At 37.2% G+C, this 22,720-nt stretch overlaps 1 protein-coding gene across 2 annotated transcripts; it reads right to left on the reverse strand.

The window, feature by feature from the left end:
* Positions 1–65: 65 nt before the first annotated feature.
* Positions 66–16,518, reverse strand: LOC105048203 (probable protein phosphatase 2C 52). Of its 2 annotated transcripts, XR_012142507.1 has the most exons (9): positions 15,402–16,518; positions 9,336–9,463; positions 9,158–9,256; positions 8,881–9,039; positions 7,934–8,020; positions 7,367–7,458; positions 1,999–2,137; positions 1,532–1,606; positions 66–533 (listed from the first exon to the last, which is right to left on the reverse strand). XR_012142507.1 is itself a non-coding variant. In XM_010927432.4 (8 exons), the coding sequence occupies exons 1-8, from the start codon at positions 15,674–15,676 to the stop codon at positions 363–365; spliced, it is 1,086 nt and encodes a 361-aa protein (XP_010925734.1). In that variant the 5' UTR covers positions 15,677–16,511; the 3' UTR covers positions 66–362. The 2 variants fall into 2 exon arrangements, 1 of the variants encoding a protein (XP_010925734.1); XM_010927432.4 differs by lacking the exon at positions 1,999–2,137 and having other exon boundaries at positions 15,402–16,511.
* Positions 16,519–22,720: the final 6,202 nt, after the last annotated feature.

The following is a 22,720-nucleotide window of genomic DNA, read 5'->3' on the forward strand; positions in this document are numbered from 1 at the left end:
TAGACAAGAATATCTTGATGCACATTTACCAAACATACGAGACATTTGTCTTTTTGGGATTCTAGTGCAAGAAAGAGGTTATCTGTTAGCACAACACATCATTTTGTCATCAAAGTCTGATACGAGCATGTAAATCTTTGCATTACAACTCTACCCAAGTTACGAGCTGCTCTGAATTTTAAATTAAATTGAAAAAAGCACAGTCACAGTTAATGCCCCAACGAAGGAATTTTATTGACAGGTATCCAAAGAAAGAAATTTATTATCTAACCTACAAAACTAACAGCAGAAATATACCCTGCATCTGCCTAAGGATTGCAACCATCTGCCTATAGGTCCAGTAAGTGATGGAAACATTGAAATTAACTTTTGTCGCCAGCTGTGAGAGAAGAATCCGCATCACTTTTGTCATGGTGAAATCTCACCACAATACATGTGATGTTGTCTGCACTGCCGCGAGAGAAGGCTGCCTCTGTCAACTTTCGAGCAGCCGCCTCTGGTTGTTCTTCCATTCTTGCGAGGGCAACAGCATCCTTGTTGAACATATTAAGAAAAAAATCAGCCCACTTAAATGAAACACTTCTCAAAGTAAATACCGTGCCCATCATGTCTAAAGTATGAACAGGACATGCATAACCTTAACAAAAATTGGACTGCTTGATCAAAAAGTCATGATGCCTAATTAAAACATATTTATATTACTTGGATTATATTATACTCAGAGAGAATTTGCTCTTGAAAAAACAGTGATGCGAAATTTGATAGTGCAGCCTCAATCATGACAGTAAAACACATTAAGGTCAAAGGATCACCTTCAACTTGAAACTCTCATATGGGGTAAAGTGGCCACACTCAGTGATCCGGTAGCAGGTAGTATCTTAGACATGATTTAGAAAACATCCCTAATGAACTATAGATTTGGACCTTAGATTTGGAAACATTAGAGTGCAAGATACACCTTCAAGGCCTGTTTAGATGTTCAGGCTCAAAATCCCATGGAATTCATGAGTTTGGACTAGCGCATTTAGAGAAAAGAAGTATGGGCTAGGCTTATATTCCCAATACCAAGTTGAGGACACTTTTTTTCTCCCAATGGGATTTGAGCCAGCCCACTCCAAAGACCCCTGGGTATAATAAGCCGAGCCCATACTTCTTTTCGTTAGTTGCACTAGTTCAAACCCATAAATTCCATGGGATTTTGGGCCTGGACATCCAAACAGGCCCTCAGTGGTAAATTTGAACTGTTTAATTCAAAGGCAGGAGATTACTCACAACTTATGCTGCCAATAGGTCAAAATCATGGGATACATATACGTCTAACATTAAAATATGTTTATTTATCTCAATAAGGCAAATCCTTTAATTATATGCTTATTATAAGTTTGGAGCATGCTGCTATCGGTGATGATACACCACTTTTGTAAATTGTTATAGATGAATGATTCAATTATCAGCCAGGCATATTCTTTGCATACTACACTTCTATCATATATTATAGTACAACAGATCTAGAGCAAAAGAAACAGCTAACCTCATTTGGCACTACATCCCACAATCCATCACTTGCAAGAACCAGCAACTCCAACTCTTCATTGACATCTTGTTCCTGCCAAAGAGATGCTTAAAATGAAACCAGTTGTCTAGAGCATATTGCAATAACCATAACAAGTGCATACCATAGGCAGAGATTAATCATTCTTCACAAATGATACCACAGTGAAACAAAATCACGATGAACCTTATTAAGTTGTTGTGAAAGTAGAACTTTAAATATAGCAAAATCAGGAAAATATTTACAACCGAGATGCAAGATATCTAACTTGATTCTATTCATAAACATGACCTGAAATGCATGAGGAACAAGACAGGCACAAGATGTTCTTTACCAAGTCTACATGAAAAGGCAATTCTCTTTTGCACAGGACAAAAACCTGTTAACTTGCATACGACTGGAAGTACATCAAAATTTAGAAATTGTATCTAGAACAGTATTACTACCATTTCTAGGGTCTTCCAGACTCCAAAATGACATATTGCAAGATTTGCATTCAGCAGCAAGATAGGTATATTTCGAATAGTCTATCACTGCTGAAGTCAAACTGTCTAGCAGGAAACTCATCACTCCCAACCTGAGCACCTGAAGACATAAAGACAGTGTGCATTTGTTGACGGATGGTGAAGGGCAACATTGTTGGGAATAGTGTCCCAAAGCCAATCGTCAACCTGTTGACGGTTGTGCTCCTTTTTGTATTAGTACATGAATTATAAATAAATAAAAGTTATTTTGGTATTTTTTCATCACAAATGTTTCATCTTCTAATGAACTCCTGTGTTGTGGTGAAGTCCTTAGGACTATTTAGACTCGACAAAGGAGGATTTGTCGCTTAGTCCTTAAACATGTTCGCGACCAAATGATACGTTGTTACCAAGGACGACAACGTTTATCGAGCATAGGTCGTTGTGTGCCATATGGGTTGGTTGTCCTCGTAACCAAAGAGTGTGGAGACACTGGTATGGCATACAGGTGAGATGTAATGGTACATCTACACTGAACGTGACCAACTCCGGAGCTATTTCTGCTGTCAAGATTTGCTCCGATGGGATATGGGTATAAATGTCCCTCCGACCTGAGACCGCCACGGTGACTTGCAAGCAACTCACTGCACTTAGGCACTGGACTACCTGAATTTCTAATTCAGTGACGGAAGGTTGCTGGGTGTAGTCAAGTACTTGACTTGTCGGTGCGTGTGTCAAGATGGGATTGACCACTCCAGTTTAGGAGCTGTGTACAGTCGTGTTTCAATTTAGCAAAACCTTGGCCAGGGTAGTCCTAGTGAGGAGTCACAGGACTAATTGAGTTGAGCACGATTCGAATGATATCATCAGAGTTGACAGTTTAACCCTGAGTCGTCCTAAACACAGGGGTCAAAAGGGATGAATTATACGGTAACCATATTCACGTAGGTTCTGAATGTTGCGATTGCGATTATTCGACCTATCCGGTCGTCGAGTACCATTGCTAGATGGTCACTTCGATTAGTACAGGAATTGGTTCCTGTGCTACCGGTTTAGGTTCGAACCTGCGGGGTCACACACATTAGAGGTTCCTTTCTGATCTGATGGCTGATTATGAGTCTTATCTATCTGGGACTCTATGATTGAGAATTAGGATTCTCTAATCATGAGTTCCACACATTTTGGGTACCGGGGTCAAAATTTTGAATTTCAAATTTTGAATTTGAAATTTGAACTCTTGATCAGGATTTCATATCGATGGTCTCTGATGCCTGATTGCCCATCGGATTTGGACTCAATATTTATGAGAGGTTTAATTAGTGATTTAATCACTAATTAACTCAATTTGATTGAGTAATTATTTTTGGATCAAGTCCAATTGAATTGGATTCAATTTGGATTGACCCGATTAGGTTAAATGTTGACCTAATCGCTAAGGTGGTTTAGTCCCTGATTTGATCAGGGGTTAGGTTTAGTTAATTCCTGATTTGATTAGGATTTTATTGAGCCTAATTAAGCCTAATTATGTTGGGTTTAATCTGGTCTAATTGTGCTTAACCTATTTTAAACTAGATTGGCTCAATTTGAATCAAACCACCTTGTTTTAAATTCCCTGCGACACCCAACTTCCTTGCACCCATTTGAATTCACGAGAAGAAACTTCTCGTGAAATTTTTCTCACGCAAAACCCTTCCCCACGCCCTCATTTGTGCGCCATATAGATGGATAAAATAATTAGTTAGCCATTCAAATTCAAAGCATGTTTGAATTTGAATGGATAACTTATCACTTGCCCTTTCATCCTTATCCATTTTGTGCGCCACATTACTTACACGAGAAAAGGTTTCTCGTGAAACATTTTTCATGTACAAAGAGCCACGCCCCTTCTCTTCTCACGCCCAAAAGGATAGGGATAAGTTGGTTTTCGTTTGAATTCAAATTTGATTTGAATTCAAATGTGTAACCTCTTGTCTTTATCCTCTCACGCGGATAAGACACGTTCGACGTTGTTTTAAAAAGAGGAGAAAGGTGGGACGTGCGTAGAAATTTTAGGAGAGAAACTTTGAGGCGTGAGGAAGGCTTCTGCGCAAGGTGAAGGTCCAAAATCTTCCGAGAGAAAAAGAAAGAAAAGAGAGAAAATTGGGCGCAGGGTTTTTGGTGTGTACCCTAGATTTTCTACCTAGGGTTCGGGAAGTGAGATTGGTATGCCACGAGTGTCGTGAGTCCACCAAATTTCAGGGAAAGATCCATCAGCCTCTCAAGCAACTGTGCAGACGATCCGGAGCGTCCGAGAAGTCGGCACACATCGATCGAAGGAGTTCGATCAACATCTGCCATCAAAAGGGTGAAATCACGAACTAGCATTCGTGAGGAGCTGATCAGACGGGAGCTTCGTGTGGACGATCCGCAGAGGCCAGACATTTGTGTGGCTGCAACGTGACGATCAGAGCCCCCCGACGGTGTCAGATTGCGGTGATCGACTACCCGCAAAAGGTGATGTGTTCTGAACACAGTACTGTAAAACATTTACTGATTCAAATTTGAATTTCAAATTTAAATGCATGCTGTTGTATCATATTTAAATCCTAGTGTAGGGTTAATTAGTATTAATTAATGAGATTAATTAATAATTCCGCTGTAAAATAGTAATTTTGAAAAAAATTTAAAATTACCATTTTGCCCCTGCACTAAATTTTCGCTTAAAACATTTAACATAAAATGAGATTCAAATCAGGGCAATTTTCCTTGATTTGGATTTTACTGTACCATCCAATATTAAAAATAAGGTGGGATGGAATACATAAATTCAATGGTGATGATCTAGGACAATAAGCTATCAACAGAGACTCCTTGATGAATAACCATCATTTCATGAGTTAATGTATAGGTGCATCATGCCCAAATCCAATATCATTATTTACAATAAACAATTAATGTGTAGTCCACATTCTCTATACATCTTCTCTGTCAATTTCACTTTAAATTGGTAGCATAAACCCTCTTTCGGACTTTTAAATGCTGAAGGATGTCTAAACTTATATTAAAGAGGCAACATGTTTGAAAGAGGTTCAATTGAAACTTTTAGGTGATTTTGCTAAACTTTGTAGTTGTTTTCAGTGTTCACAATACGAATGGTCCTCGCTGCTGAGTATGGACACAATCTCAGATTTGTAATTAATAAAAATGCTAAATATAACATGTCAAGAAGAGACATCTATGAGTCCATACCTCATAAATAGAATGTTAAAGCTAAGGTAGTGATTTAGAGTATTTCTCAATCAATGATACTACTAGAAAGCTAAGAATTCGCAACAAATCTGATCTTGAAGAACTTTTAACATTAAACATTTGCACATTTGCAGTCATGTAACCTGCTAATCTAATCAAGAGCAGCCTTATTATGTCAGTTAGGTTTATCCTACAAATCTTATTTATTTACTTTTTATGCGACCCCCAAATTTCATTTTAATATTTGAAAATCACACAATATTAGAGCAATTACTGTTAAGGAAGACTTCAGTGACAAAGCAGAGTTAAAAGGATATGTGAGTCTTCAACATACCAGAACTTGCGTTTAGATGTCATCATATCAATAAATAGCTTTCTACATGTAAGGATGTCCAGGCCCCGCACTAAGAACAACACCGAACAGGATCCTACTCAGAACAGTTGATGCAAGGCCAAGCCCAATTCAGACCTTAATGCTAAACCTAAGTCTAACTGGCTATTCATGATCAGGCCCAAGAAGGAGCCAACTTGACCAGATTTCAGTTGATCCCATCCCAGACACGATATTATGTCTTTCAATAAGTCCAAGTAAATTCCAAATTAAGCATTATATGTGGTACAAAAGGATTGTGAGAAAAAATAAAAAGTTAGCCATCACAAGTTATTTGAGAAACAACATGCAATCCCTTGGTCAGAAGAGCTCCTGAACAAGTACTCACTACCTTCTTATTAAGGATTAACATCAGCATCAAGAGATTTTCCAATGGAACAGAAGTCGCTTCCAAACCAGCTTTTCTAGATATTTCATCACGTAACAAGGAGGTGCTTCTGCTACTTTTCTAATCAAAACTCAAAAACTAACTAGATATTGCGTCTAAAGTAGATGGCCAAGAAGGGAGATAGAGAAGAAGGAAAAACTATTAGAATATACTAGGTTGGGACCTAGTCACCTCAACAACTAAATACTGATCAGTTGATCAGTATGTCGCCATCTGATCACACATTTGACTCCAACTACAATGGAATATTAGCAAATCCTAATAGTTAATAAATCTTAGATATAATGATCATAATAAGTAACAAGTCCAACCAAAAGATGGGTCACATCAGGTAGCCAGTTGAGATGAAACCGCCTAAACTGGCATCTCTAACTGAGTTAAGTTGTATTATGTTTTGATTATTACTCAAGTCACAGCTGCCTTACAAAGGTCAAAAATCATAACAATTAAAACTGAGGATTAGAAGGATCAGACATTTTTAATGGATACAGATATGAAACTATTTTGTTATGAATCAATGAAATTGATCTAGCTCATGATCTTCATGTAATTCATAAACAAGGATTCTCCATAGTCAGCTTCAATAGCCGCCTATGTCCATCTGCATTTCAAATCAGATAGTTTGTTTCCTTTTGGCACTACATCAACTAAGGTAAGGCGTAATAAATATGTACCCTAAGCTCAAAGATACCAATTTCCCTCAGATATGTCTGGAAATGGTACTCCGGTTGAACAAGGATAATTGAGTTAATTTTAAGCTAGAACCAACAACCTCATTGCTCTCACAGATGTGTATGTATATATGCAAGTATATGTGCATGTGTCTCTGTATGCCTGTATGTATATGTCTGTATGTATGTGTACGTATATATGTATGCATATGTGAGAATCCCCATCTCGACATTGAGTACCATATTAGTATGTTATGAATTGGTACAGTATGGTATGCACCCTATACCAAAACAACTTTTGAGCCATTTTTCTCATTTTATCTCCGTACATGTTGGTGAGCACCTTAGTATGCCTTGATATGAGTCAATACGGGTTGGTATAGGGCTTGTACCGACCTGAACAAAATATGAGTTTCATATCAGTTCTGACCTGGTAAGGTATGGTATGCCTCTTACTGAACAGTTTAGGCGCACTTTAGGGCGATATGGCTGTTCATGTTATGTTTAGAACATCATGATCAGTGTGAACGGAATTACTACTTGAAAGTTGAAATAGATATAATACTGATGAACTATGTAAGTGCTTCTTAATTGGCATAGAACACTGCAACAAATTCATTAACATCCATGTGGCCTACCCTACAGCTAAAGGTCCAAAATTAAGTAAGAGACCTGAATCTCCGGCTCTGCCACAACATATTGTTTCAATAGGCGGTTGCCAAAAGCACGTGACATTGCCAAGATGCCTCCAACCCTCCAAGTACCTGCAAGATCAAAATGCCCAACATTCAATATATCCGGTCCTTTAATGTGGCATCCTGCAAACTTTTTGTTACAGGGGTAATGACCTATAACCATATATATAAACTACCCGATGTTTTGGACAAAAAATCTTACTCACTTCTTCAAATTTTCGATAAGAGCTAACTTTTCAACCTCGATTTTACGTCTCACTATCTCTGAGATTTTCAGTACATGGATCATGGATTATCCCTGGTTACCTAGTAATCCACGCATATGCAACTAAAGGTCACCATACCAAACAAAGCAGCCTCACGAGAAGAGGGAAAAAATTAAATCAAGCCTCTTGTTTGCTAGCTTCTTGCGCATTTTCTTATAAATATTTTTTGTTGAATATATATGTAACACAGCAGTATGGATTCTTCTCCAATCTGCAGATTCCAATCTACCAGAATTATGGGAAGGTATATGCATCTTATGGAACAAAAGGAGACTTACCAGCCCACAAAACAACACCTCCAGCATTCTCAATTCTCTTGCGCTCATCACTTCTGTTTGGCTTATGGTCATCAGAAAGAGGGATTGCTGTCAGGAAGAGAAATGATATTACCATTCGTAGCAGTGGAAGACTAACAAAAACTGGAGAGAAGATCCAAAAAGTTATGAACATATAGATCAGAAAGAGGAAATTGATGCAGACAGAATGTTCAAGAATACTGAGACAATTATAGTGTAGTACCTGTATATCCATAGGCTTGCAGGACTACAACCCATCAAAGCACAGAAGAACATACAGTTCTGAAAGTCTTGAAACTTTAGAAGTAGGATTAGAACGTAAACTAAGATACCTTTTCCCCACTAATATCTAGCTTAAAGTGCTTCCATCAACAAGAAAACTTTTTCTCATTTTGTTTTATACTCTTATTAAACTACAGACTTATTTTCATTACCCAAAAAAGAAAATCAACAATTATGGTGGATAAAAAATGAGGCTTTTCTCCTGTAAACACAATATACAGAATGTTTTCCACAATGAGTCTTATAATAGTGATTGTTAACATTTAATAATTATGCGATACATCGTCACAGAGATGCCACTATTGATAACTGAGGGATCGATGATGCATGGAAATTTTTGCATACAACAACAAACATTACAAACACTACTTAAAGCAGACATCTTTTACATGACAGATGATACAACTAGTGGTTGACTATTAGGCAACTCAATCAACAAGCCATATAGCAACATTAATATAATGCCAAGAAAGCAAGCCAACCCATATACATAAGAACAAGAGAGCCTATCAATGCAACTGAATAAAATAACTATTTAGCGTCTCCTAAGCAATATATATATATATATATATATATATATATATATATATATGCACATTCAATGGGAAGTGGAGGGGGGGAGGCACAAGATTTAGATCAACAAGTACCTTTGCCAGCCTTTGATATTACAGCACGTGAATCTCCAACATTTGCTACATATAAGTGGTTGCCAACCAAAACTGCTGCTGAAGCTGTAGAACCATCATCTCTAAAGGTATTCCTTTCAGCATTCAGAAAGTCTGAATCAGTTTGTTGACATGTTTCACCTGAAGTTTGTCGAAGACATATAACAAATAGATAGAAAAGTTAATTAAACAATTCACTATCAAGAAATAAAACCATCAAAGACTTACCAAACAAGCATATTAACAAAACTAAACATACTAATAGCCAAGTTCGTGTCTGTCATGAACTGTGGATGCATCATAAGATTTTCAAATAAGTGCTCCTTCAAATATTCAGCAGCACGTGAACCACCATGACCTGTGTTGCCAAGTTGTCAACATGAAATGAAATGTATGCGTTGAACAACAAAATCAAATAAGATTGTTTGAAATCAGACCATCAAATATCCCGAAGAGACTAACTGTTTGTCCATCGATCTTGGATATTTTTACATCATAGAAGTCCTCCATGCTTGCTCTCCTCCCCCTAAAGCTTGAATATCCATAACTCAATTTTCCATCCTCACTGTTAGTCAGCCAAGGAATCCATAAAGCCATAAATTAATTATGCATTTCACATGTACTAATGTAAAAGCACCAATAAGGATTTTCCATCTAGCAGAAATCATAAAGAAGATTAAAAAGCCATATCCCAGCAATTTAAGTCAGATCTTTGAGGCAATTGGAAGAATGATATACTAAATTTCTTTTTATTAATCAAAAATAGGTCAATTCACTTATCTGTGCAAAATCATAGGGAGGGACAGGAATAGGGGTTCGACTGGTCTGAAGGAACACATTGGTAGTATAAAGTGAAAGGTTACTGGACTAAATTGCTCATACTATACAAGGAATGATGGTGCAGCTCAAAGGGAGAAATGCTTTAAACAAGAGAAAACAGGAAATGCAATTCAGAACAAGGAACTCCACCTTCCTGGGCACCATGTCCAATGCTGCTAATAAGACCTTCATGAGCAACTTAGAACCTAGGATGATGTGATGTCCTAAGGCTTGGGTTTCATGTATGACCCAATGGGAGGCTAAGGACAGGATTTTGGGGAAGAATTTTTTGCTGTCAAAAAAAAAAAGATTTAGGACAATGAATTAAAGAAGGTGAAAAGGATCTGAAATATAAGGTTCTAGCTTTCTAGGATATCTATTGGTTAATGTATTATTAGGAGTTAATGGTCTAGAGATCTTGCAGAGGAAAAGAAACACCATAAAGTGGATTTAGGATCTTATAACTAGACTTGTTCACAGACCCAATGGTCCATTCAGTCAGCTCAAGCTCAAAGCCTTCTAGGCCGGCTTGGTCCAAGGTTTTAGGCCTAGACTGGGTCAGGCTTGGAAAATAGGTCTGCTGGGCCTAAAACCTTGGAGATTGAAGCCTACCCAAGCATGGCTCAGAACTTTTTTTTTTTTGTGTGTTATATATATTTTTTTTGATGTATTTGTAGACTAAATTTAGAATTGTTGTTGATATGTGAAAATAATAAGATAATAGAATTTTTTTAAAAAATTGTTGGGAACATTTTATTATTCATATTTAGCATTTTTAGAGCATTTTAAGTATTTTTTTAGCATTTTTAAAAAATTAAAAAAAATAATCATGAAGCCAAAGACCTGGCTTGAAGCTCAAAGCCAAAGTAATGGGCTGAGTTAGGGCTTGGAAGATAGGCGCAACATTCAGGATGAGCCAGGCCCCAGCATAAATAAATTGTGGTGACCTTTGGACAAAACCAGGCCCGAGCTTGACCCAAGCCATGAACAGGTCTACCATAACCATGTTAACTCAGAATTTTCCAGAAAGATACAGAATTTTTTGCTTGATTTAATATTGAGCAGAAAACAAGAAGCAGAATGTCATCCCTAGTTCCAATGCCAAAGCCAAACATTTTCTCCTGCTTGATGATGTCGTAGACACTAGCTAGTTTCCCCACCTTAGTTGAGACTAGTTTGTCATGTTTGCTGCCATTCTCTAACGTAAGTGCACTTCAAATGGCCAAGAATCCAACCTTTCACCAGAGGAAACAGCAAGTTAAGATCAACCGCATGTTGAATAGCACTTATCTCTCACCAAAATATCACTCATACTGTTGACTGTCCAACTACCAACAGCTCATGGACTTTGACAAATCGTATACCACTCATTTTTAACATTTGAATCACAAACGAACTGAATTATTCATGGATAAACTTGAAGCTTGGCTCCAAGACTGGCTTGGCCAATTTAAAGTAAATCCAGCTCATATCACAGTTTAAGGTTCATCTTATAAATGAACAAAGCTTGAACACCAACCAGCTTATGAAGACAAGTGTAAGATTGAGAGTTGAGCTCAACACCATACTGAGCCTGAACAGCCTCTTAGTATATCCAGGTGCAGCTTGAACAGAACCATCAGTTTTTTAATCCAACTCTGGGTGATTAATTTTGTTGAGTTTAAGATGATATACCAAACATATGCATCATGTAGTTGCATGTTTGCACATGTCTAAATATGTAAACTATCACATAACACATGAAAGAAGGCTCTAAGCTCACTAGATCGTACAGAAAGTTTTTCATTCCCTTCAGTGGACTGCTGCATTTTAAATATTGAGGAGCTTAAAATCAGTTCCTCACTACCAGCTGCCTCATTATGCCCACCAACTTGCTTCATAATTCGATTAAAGGTCAGTATGGGTACCATATGGTACATGCAGTTAACATCTGTGTAAGAGCAACCACTACAAGTTTATGCACAAAATCACGCAGGTCATGTCTATGCCATATAGATTAACCTTGCATGTTATACCATATTGACCCACATATAGAAACAAATCCTTGAATTACTTCTTGTAAGAGGTGTAAGAGTGATGCAACACAAAAAATCAAATTTTGGAAAAGCTTGATTTGATAGACGACATGGCCCTAGACAGGACAAATAGCAAAGGAGAATATGCAAGCCTAATGACAAAATCAAGGGCAAACATTTCTGAATGTGGTAACCTAATATCATATGAAGTCTATAATTGAGAAAATACAAAAATACTATGTATCAGACAATTTTCATACAAAATTTATTACATTGCAGCAAGCCCTTGCAGAAAATGCTCCAAGTTCTCATACACAAACAAATATATTTGTATCCGCTTGTGCATGGGCATGTGTCTATAAGTGCCTGCATGTGCATCTGTGCACACACGCTTGTTTGCGTGTGCATGCATGCATGTGAGCACATGTATAAAGTATGCATGTGTGCATGTGGATGTTCTGTGCCTACATGCTTGTCTGTTTCTATATGAGAAAACACCTGATGTGATCCATCTATATAATGCCGCATATGGGTTTAAATCATGCATTGATCTGATGCCTCTTTACCATCAATTTAATTTAGTATGATATGGAAGTTTATACTGGCAGCATGCTCATATGAGACTGATATGACTTGTTTACCATAACTCTAGAAGATCTAGATTGCCAAATGCATCACATTCCTAAAAAGATGGAATAAGCCCAATTAAAAAGGTGCAATATTCACAACCAGATATGTGTGTCAACCAAAGTTACAGTCACTGCAAGGTTGAACTTTGAAGCCCAGAAAAATTTTTCCATGAATCTCCAGCACAATTTCATGTATGGCACAATTTCAAGCACGAAATGAGTGGATACGGCCAACATAGGTTTAGGCTAATATACTAACTACTAAGCATGAGTCAACCAACGTGACCTCAAATATAATCCCAGCCCCCAGGCACTTGTGGACATATAAAGTCAACCTAGTCATCCAGTGTGCATATGCATATGTTTATCCATCACTGATGCAAATTTAGCATTGATTTATCATCACATTCACTATGACGATATGCACATCTACATCTGAATATCGTTCATAACAGGAGGAACTTGATTAGATTTTCTTATGTCATTAGTAGACTAAATCATTTCCAAAAAAAGACCACATGTTTAAAGAAAGCAAAATAGTTATAAACAACACCAAACTTAAAAATAATGATTGTTACATTATATTTTTTTTCTCATAGTACCATTACACATATCAAGAAGCATAATAAAACATTATATGACCTTATAGCCTGATTATCAACATCATTTTATGACTGAACCTGATTTATGAAGACTAAATGTATCCCCACCTGATTGCCCATGAAGCATGAAGATGCCACCCATAAGCCGGGTTGGTCTAAGCATAGGAGAGTCAAAGTAGCTCCTAGGTTCAAGAGGTGAAACCTTCATCTGGAAAGCCACTAGAGCTCTTCCAGAAAAGAAGTATTTGCACCATATCCATCTTTCCTTTGAGATAGTGTGTTCCATGTGCATATTCGCAATGAAAGTTGTGAGCATCTTGTTCTTGAATGCTGTGCTACTATGGAGGATTAGAAAAACATCTATCTGCTAATACTGTAGCAAGTTAATAACTCTTGACTGAAACAATGGTGGTTGGTTGTTGACACTATGCAGCATCTATCCAAACTAAGTTCCTCTTATTCTTCCCCCCTGAACTATGGATATTAGGGAAATACCGTAATGATGCTTTTACTAATGACAATAGAATTCCTGCAATAGATGTGGCAAAGAAGAGGATCATATTCATAAAGGACTATAAAGAAGATGACCCCCGACAGCAAGGTAAGCAAGAGGCTGTCAGGATTGAATGAGGAGCACCTCCATAAGAGTTTTGTCAAATTAAATACCAATGGTTCTTAGGATCCTTTTGATTGTTGCATAGGAGCTGTTTTTGCAGCAAGGGATGAAAGAGGCTGTCTCCTCCATGCTCAAGCCCTTGGCTAATCATGCAATGAATCTAGTCAACATGGAAGGTTGGTGCCTTGAGCAACTATGGAGTATACTTGGGTTAAGCAGCTTATTCTGGGTCATCATCAAGAGTGATCCCCCTAGAAAGGTGAACTGGGCCAGCCAAGCTAGGCACATTGGCAGAGACCTGATTTGCAGCAAGAGATTGCCCCACCTGACCAATATGCCACTTTAATTTTTGATTTATCAGACAGATATACTGAAAGGCCATTCGATGGTTGCATGACCTTCCTTTACCAAACCCCCAAAAAAGAAAAAGATTTATCAATAACTTCAACCACCCATGTTCGTGATAGTACTTCGTTGGTTGAAAAACCTATCTGGACTAAATGGTCAGCTTAACTATATGATTCTTTATCGCCTGATTATGAATGTCATCTGTTATAAACAAAAGTTAATTGGAAAGATATGAAAAAGGTACTAGAACAATGCAATGTTGCCTTGCTCCTTCCTCATTTGGGTATCAGTGAATTGAGATGCTATCACAACTAGATGGACTTTCAAATTTTGTAGCATTTTTGTTGCAATATGCCAGCAGTTAGTCCAGTTTCTTATCATTTAATTTTCCTTGGCATATTTTATGCAACTCAAATACAGTTAGATCCACCACTCATGATCATTTGCTTATATCCATCACTCAATGATCAACTTTGAGCATTCATTAAGGTATTTGCAGGGGCTTAGCACTACTTTGAGCATTCAATACTCCCCTACTTCCCTACCATCTCTGATCACACTTTGTAAGGTCAACCAATGCATGTCTCTAGCCTATCAAAACTAAAAGTGAAATAATGCATGCCGAACTCCTTTTCTTTTCCTCTTCTTCTTCCTTTTTTTTTTCTTTTTGTAGAAACTATCTTCCCATCTCCTCATCTATTAACGTATCAAAAAAATTGTTAGATGATTGAAACAAAATCACATTACCTTCTTGTAATGGTAATTGTAATTTTATCTAATTGTTGCCCAACCACCTTTCAGATATAAACATGTGTATGTGTTCGTTCCCAAATGTTTGAGATATTGTAATGGCATCACCATCAAAATGCAGTTAGGAAACAAACATCAAAACCTTATCCCAGCTGATGTTTCCAACTGGTGTTGCACCAACTTCGGCTTTTACAAATTTGCTGGGTGCAGAACCCGCCACATACAATTTTCCAATGAGCCAACATTAGTTGGTGCCACATGCAAAGCAAGCAATGAGCTAATTATCAAGAAGTCAAACAACAATCTCTACTCATGTCTCTAACATTCTTCTGTTGGACTCCAGAAACCTTGTGCAACATACAACTACTAGCAATTAACCAGAGATAGGTAAAGCCTGTATAGGATATCTCATTGCCCAAAAGGGCATCAGCCAACATAGTAACCGTTTGGAACATGACACATAGACCATCCTTCTGTAAATAACATGATGGAGAGCAAACTTCTGATACCAAATGAAAGTAGAAGAGCATCAAGCAGGTCTGATAACATGACATTAGTCAAAATCAAAGCAGGCCTGCATGCCATTCGTTTTGACATAACATAGTAAGGTAAATTTAACAGATTTCCTATGAATAAACTAGCGGTAGAGACACATCAAACAAGTGTCGGAACATGCAGTGAGCCAGATTCAGAATTGATTACCAACAAACCAACAAGATTCTACCTTTTCCATCCACCGCTGGAATAACTGCCATCATCCTCGTGCTCCTTTTTGGGCAGCACATTGATAATGGATCGAGGTGGTTCTGGCGTTGCACTCGAATCCACCATCATCTTTGTGATTGCCCTAAACCTGCGGTGATTTCGATGATAATTCACCTCCAGTTTCACATCCAGATCGCCCCCCCAAATCTTCAGACGCCCCTGCCTACTGTTAGAGAAACCCCTCAGATTTGTTGCCCGAACGACGAAATTCCTTAAGCTGATGATGCATACCATCTAAGTAGGTTTATACTGGCCTGCAACGCCAGACTATTACACTAGATAAAGAAAATCCGTCAGAAAGGCCAAATCTTTTCGGCAACTGATCTAGTAGAACAAGAAAAGATTCTGCTTTGAGCGTCTCCGAATCGAACTTCTTCAGAAGCTAAATAAGACATGGGATTCTCGTCATGATCCCTACCCGGACAACACTGAAATCTCCACAGATCGTCCAAATTCTAAACTGTAACTGAACCAAAGGACGTCAAGAAAGGATCTTTTCGCAAAAAGAAGGAGACCTTAAACAAAACCAGAACCCTTGAGCCAAAAAAACTCTATCTTTCCGCCGGTTAAAACCTCCTTAATTCCAATCGGACAAAGGAACCTTATGTAGAAAACGAAGAAAGGCGAATTAAGAACTACACCGTAAAGATCCTCCCAGGGATCGGAATTGGAGAAAGAAGCGGTCGTGGAGAAAAGCTCGGGTTATCCTGCGGTTCTGAGAGGGGAGCAAGAGAAAAGGAAGATTCTAAGGCGGTGGGAATCGAGGAGGGTATAAGCCACGTAAGCCCTAAGTGGAGAGGGGATTTGTATCTCCTCTCCAGGTGTCGTTGCTTCGGACGAAATCCGGCTGAGGTAGAAAGGGTATTTCGAGAGAGGGAGAGAGAGAGGAGGAAAGGAACGAAGGGCCGGAGGAGGAATCAAGCGTGGGAGATGGAAGGCGGTGAGCGAAGAGGCGTTGGCACAGGGCAGGAGGGCGAGCGTGGAGACGCTCGCTCTCAGTGCGCCCAGCGAGCCTGAAGGAGAGGTCCTCAATCCTCTCCCGCGATTTTAACGACCGAGATAGCATGGGATCTCCCTGCAGCTGGCCGATACGATGATAGACTTCTTAGCTGGACGGCACAGGGTCTTAAATTCATTTTAAAGAAAACTAGCCCGATGGCCGTCCGGACCTGTTGGTTTTGTAAATATAAAAAAATAATCACCATGATAATAGATTCCAACGTAGATTAAACTATAAATATAATAATTTAATTAAATAAATTATAAATATTTAAAATAACAGTTTAGATCAAAATAAATTAAAACAGTTAAATTATTTAAAAATTAATAATTTATAATATTTAAAATATAATAGGTACAGTGAATTATAGAGCATAATTTTAGAATCTTAGCATATAATACTTTGTTTCAGATTATTTAATCTTCACTGGGATACATGATTGTATTTTTTTTTATTATTTGAATATGGTTAATGATTGGCCCATCTCTACCCAGCACCACTGTATTCTCCACATCATCATCGGCTATATTTTAGGCATTGTCCAGATTGACAGCAAGAAGATCGTCGCCTTCACCATCCCAATCCCCCACCGCCTCGTCGAGGACCCCATGGCATCTCCCTCGTCCTCACTCTCACTCACGAGCTCGCCTACCAGCGCACTTCTGACCCCTCAACTCTTCTCTCAACATACACTGCACCCATATTGTTGGAGGGATGGACATGATTGGTCAAGCACGGGCTCTAGTATAGTAGCCGCACATCATCATCACAACTCCGAAAAGGATTGAAGTTCTCTTTGAGGAGGATCTTGATATCCTGCTGCATTCTCTAAGATGGATTTTAAATTTTATTTTCTCAAAGAGTTTGAAACTAATCTGATTCTGGTTGAAGTTTTTTTTTTCTAATTATTTTGAAATTTTAAGTTTTCGATTGAAATCTAAGTTAAAAAAAAAAAATACTGTTGAAATGTATGGTATATTATGAGAATATTCTATAATCTAACGTGCCAATACGAAATATCACTTCTAATATCTATTTATTATTTTATTATTATTATATAAATTATATAGCTATAGATACAGATAGATATATATTTAATTTTTTTTTATTTTTTATCATATAATTTTTTTATTTTTTATTATATTTTTTATTTTTATTTTTTATTTAAAAAATATAAAAAAATAAAATTTGATACGAAATTGTAAATGATTAATCTATAATCTTAAATATCAATACAAATATTATTTTTAATATCTGTGTATCATTTTTTTTATTATTATATAAATAAATATTAAATTTATATATCTAATTAAAAATTAAAATGTCCGCTAAGTCCATACGAAAGATAGAGAGAGGAGAGATCGATAGCGTATAAATAAATATTAAATTTATACACCTAATTAAAAATTAGGGCGTTTGCTAAGTCCATACGAGAGAGAGAGAGAGAGAGAGAGAGAGAGAGAGAGAGAGAGAGGAGATCGATAGCGATGCATGCCTGCGGATTATAGAACATCATCCACCACATTATATGTGTTTTCATGAAAAAGTCCCGATATCTCTAACCTTGATAGTTACCCCAAAAAAAAAAAAAAAAAAACAAATCATTTTTTGATTACATAATTATGGTCGCATATTTGTGACGCACATTTTTAACAGATGTCTTTGTAACTTAAATGCTTGGCACAAGTCTCGTAACACATCAAAGGTTATCTGCCTCAGTTCATAGTTCCTTTTTCTTTCTCCACATGCGTGCCTTTCATTATCGGCAAGTGTTTTTTACCCTGCCCTGCGGTTCTTTTTGGAGTTGCCACGAAAGCGCAATACTTTTGACACCCGACGTTATTAGCCCTGAGGACTATCATACCATGGTGGCTTTTTTCAGAAAATTTGAGGCTCCATCTTGGTATATTTCCTTTTATAGCTATACACTGAGCGATGTGCCTCGCTTATTCTTATGCTCTTGGTACTTTTTAGATCATTGATATTGCTTGATCATTGATACCCAGGTATCCTTAGCACAACCAGCATATTAATTAATGATCCTAGTAACTGTAGAACTTCTCTTTGCTCATTGGGTTTTGTTGTATATTTTGAGGCCGGATGAATTTACAGTTTATGTTTTAGAAATCCTTGACCTTTTTAGGTTCTTCCATGATCTATGGTACCCCCTAACATTACCATTTGAGTATTTGCAAGTCCTTACCTTCACCATGACCAACCTCAACACTTCCATCTTATCAAATGAAACAAATTTAATTGCTAAACACATAAGGACAATTGTATGTGATCCTCAAACAGTCAATACAGCCCCCAGTTTATTGGATGATTGAAGCTTTTACACCCCTCTAAGGAAGTAACAAGTCAAACTAGTTTGGTTACCACTCCTTCCTCTTCAAAATTCTCTTCTCCTTTTGCAGCTGAGGTTAAGCCCAAATATCTAGATCCCAAGCGAAGTCATAAGACCATGTTAACCTAATTTAGGAGGCTATTAGACTTGGTAATGTGCAAACACTAATGTGAATTGGATTGATGGATATCAAACTATTTAGTGGTGGCGTCATGTCCATTCAACCTAATTAGGAAGTGAATGCACCATGAATGTATTTAGTATTCCTTAGGTTGCTAGGTTCCTCTCTCCTTGATAGACTCTCGATCATATAACTTTAGTCATGTTAGATCTTTTATTCTAAGAATACACAAAGTTTATTTTGATAATTCGGACTCTCATTTGAAGAAGGGTTGATTATTGGTCACTATAGAGTGAGGTGGAGATGATATGTTTCTACATATTTTCAACCAATGTGTATGCTATCTCGTCATGAAAATGATTTTTCTTTCTATTTTTTAGCTAAATACTTTTTTACGTATCTCCAAGTTCTCATTCAATGGATGTGTTGGGATGTATTTCTTAAAAGCAAACTATAATTTCATCTTATTACGGTAATAGAAGATAACATTTTTTGTCTAACTATTTCCTTTTCCGATTTAAAATAATTATATTATTTTTACATCCTTATTCCTATGCTCTCTTGTAATTATATGAATGCCTTCAAGTTCATAAATTTCACAAGACTATCTTCTAAAAGATATTTGTCACGCCCCCGACTCGAGATTTGAATCGAGGGTCATGGCAACCGCCGCATACTTATAGAATACTTTTTCCATAAGCATGCAAGGCATCTCATCATGATATCTTCACAAACAGTTAAATAAATTTTTTTTTATTCAATAATCAAACCTTAATTCAAATAACAAATCAAAACTTAGTGTTCAAAAGAAAGTAACTGTCTGACAGAGTCAACACTAAAACAAAACTAAAAGTCTTGAATCAATTCTGAGAAAAAAATCCTAAATCAATGAGTTAACTCCATCTCTAATCGCTCTCCCAACCGAAATCCCGCATCATGCTAATTTTCTGGATCTGTAAGAAAAACATAAAACTCATCATGAGCTAAACAGCCCAGTAAGCAATGTATACCTTTAACTGAATAAATCAGGCAAATAATACTATGCATAACAAATCAATATGTAATTTCATGAAATCATATTCATACTGTTAATCATTTATAAAAGTCAAATCATCATAATTTTCAATTATGCTTTTCTTCTTAAATTCATCAATTTCTTAAATTCTTCTTACCAACCATGACTATGACCACATTATCCCCGTGGCAGGATCATAATACCGCATATCTGCTTGCGGTGGGCTGCGAATCATCTGGCAGCCAAGTCCTTTGAAACCGCTGGTCTAATTGACGGTTTTATCGCTGGTCTATCTGACGACATGTCGCTGGTCTCACTGGCGACATAAATCCTCAGGACAGTCAATTGCCAACGTATATGCCCCCATTGGCGGGGTCCTCAACACAATCAGGTTGTCAATTTCATATTGTCTTCCAATTCATATATTATTTTCAAGAATAATAAAATTAATTGATATTCGAGTCAAATCAATTATAACATTCTTTGAGATCATATATCATCATAATAATTACTCCACAAATAACTTCAATCATAAATAATTTTCTACAATTAACTTTCATCATAAATAATTTTCAACAATTATTTCAATAAATAATTACAATCGCAAGCATGCATAAATTTATTTAATTCATAATTTATCAGATATATTCAGTAAAAGTAAACAGTACTTACCTCAAAAGAATGTCCAAACTAAAAATTCTAGGGATCTCGAAAATCCTTCTCTGAACCTGATATGTCAAATATCATATTTTAAATCAAAATTTCATCGAATTAAAAATAACTAAATTATTAAAATCTAATGTCTCCACGAGGATCAATTCGTCGACAGCTTCCAAGGTTTTTCGAACTAATCCATGGATACCCTAATTATATTTATTTATATATATATATATATATATTTAATTATTTAATTATTTATTTTTTATTAATTAATTCCATAAATCCTAAAATCTAGAGAGAGAGAGAGTTTCTCTCTCTCCGCCCCTTCTCTTTCTTTTTTTTTTTCTTCTCTTTTTTTTTTCTTTTTCTTCTTTTTCTTTTTCTTCTTTTTCTTCTTTTTCTTTTCCTTTTCTCCTTTTTCTTCTTCTTCTTCTCAGCCCTTCCCGCGCCGGAACAGGGAACGGGGTCCTCCGGCCTTGATCGACCGTTCGGGCCGCGGCCGCCACGATGGAGGCCGGCGACCGACGGGGCCACTCCTCCGGTCACGGAGGAAACATGGCCGGCAGTCAATTTTGATCGCCGGCGCCGAAAATTCACGAAAAATGGGCCCAAAAACAGAGTCTTTTCCCGATCAAAAATCGACGGCGCTCGTCGCCGGCCACCGCGCACAAACGCACGGGGGAAAGAGGAAGGAAGGGAGGAAAATGAGGGAAGCTTACCTTGACCTCCGGGGACTTCGTCGGAGAGCAGTCACGGCGAAAACAAAGTGGTGTCCGCGGCTCTATTTCGAAAAAAACGGAGAGAAAGAGAGGGAAAAGAGGCCGATGGATCGATTCTAAGGAGAGGGGAGACCTTCTTATAGAGGGTCCTAGGATTTCGAGGGGTCCTAGGACTCCTAAAGTGCCTGGGTCTCACCGGAGAAGAAGACTCCTTCCCGGTTTTACTCTGTTTTTTTTTTTTTTTTTTTTTTTTTTTTTTTTTTTTTTTTTTTTTTTTTTTTTTTCGTTTTGGACTTTTGCGGGCTGAAATAGGTTTTGGGCTATAACAATATTATAAGTGAGAAATATTATTATCACCATGTCTAAATTTAGCCATAGATGTTATCATGAATGCTTTTTAAAATATAGGGATATTTCATATTAAAATTTAAAGGGAGGACATCTCAACTGGCTAATTGGTTGTTTTGATCTGATACTAATATTGATTTCCATTTTTATGTTCATATTCCACCTTTTGTTAGCTCTTCTTATTACTCTAAATATGTATGGTTGCTATTTTCCATTCTTCATGCTGTTTTTCCCATTCTGGAGGCTGATGAAGCTTCCACTTTAATAAAAAAATTAAAAAACAAGATAAGAAGTTAGTGATTTTGAAGCAGAGCATAGCCATGACGTTATGATCTCTTCAAAAAAAGCTGGTGTCTCCTACCAGCCTCCTTTTAAATTAGAAAAAAATGATAATCCCAATTCTAACATTATCCTAAAATTCAAGTTTGAATGAACCATGACGTACTACTTTCAATTCCTTATACGACAATGATTCAAACATCATGCTTTTATAAATTATAATAACAATTAATCTTAAATCACGGACTCAATAGAACAGTTCAGTCCAACATTCCTCACAAGTCTTTAGTAGTTCCATTCAGTACGCCTAGAGTCAGCATAGGTTCCATGCTACAGAAATGATCAATCAAGTCTCAGTTCTCCTGTGATTTGCCATCCCGTGCACGGCATCTGAATTAAGTGCAATGCTCACCCACGACCCAAGCATTTATAACTTTATAATAATGGCTATAGGCCAAGGCCCCGACAGCTGCTTTCAAGGGACCCAATAATTTATCATGGAACTATTAACATTGTGAAGTAACTCCAGGATGCAGTACTTTGCCATGAGAATTACCATGATCGACTACAATTAACCATGGGCAATATATTAAAACGGCAGTAAAAAAAAAAAAAAAAATGATATACGTTAAAGAATGATTATTATGACCGGTAGACGCCGCAGGCTTTCCGACGCTAGCAATGGTAGGTGAATAGCTTCACAAAAGTCAAGCATCAAATGATTGATTCCACCAAGCTAAAAATAATATCCCAGTTTTTGCTACCGTGGCACAAGTTGATCGTTCCAAG

This window comes from Elaeis guineensis, chromosome 7 (assembly GCF_000442705.2).
Source record: "Elaeis guineensis isolate ETL-2024a chromosome 7, EG11, whole genome shotgun sequence".
NCBI lineage: Eukaryota > Viridiplantae > Streptophyta > Magnoliopsida > Arecales > Arecaceae > Elaeis > Elaeis guineensis.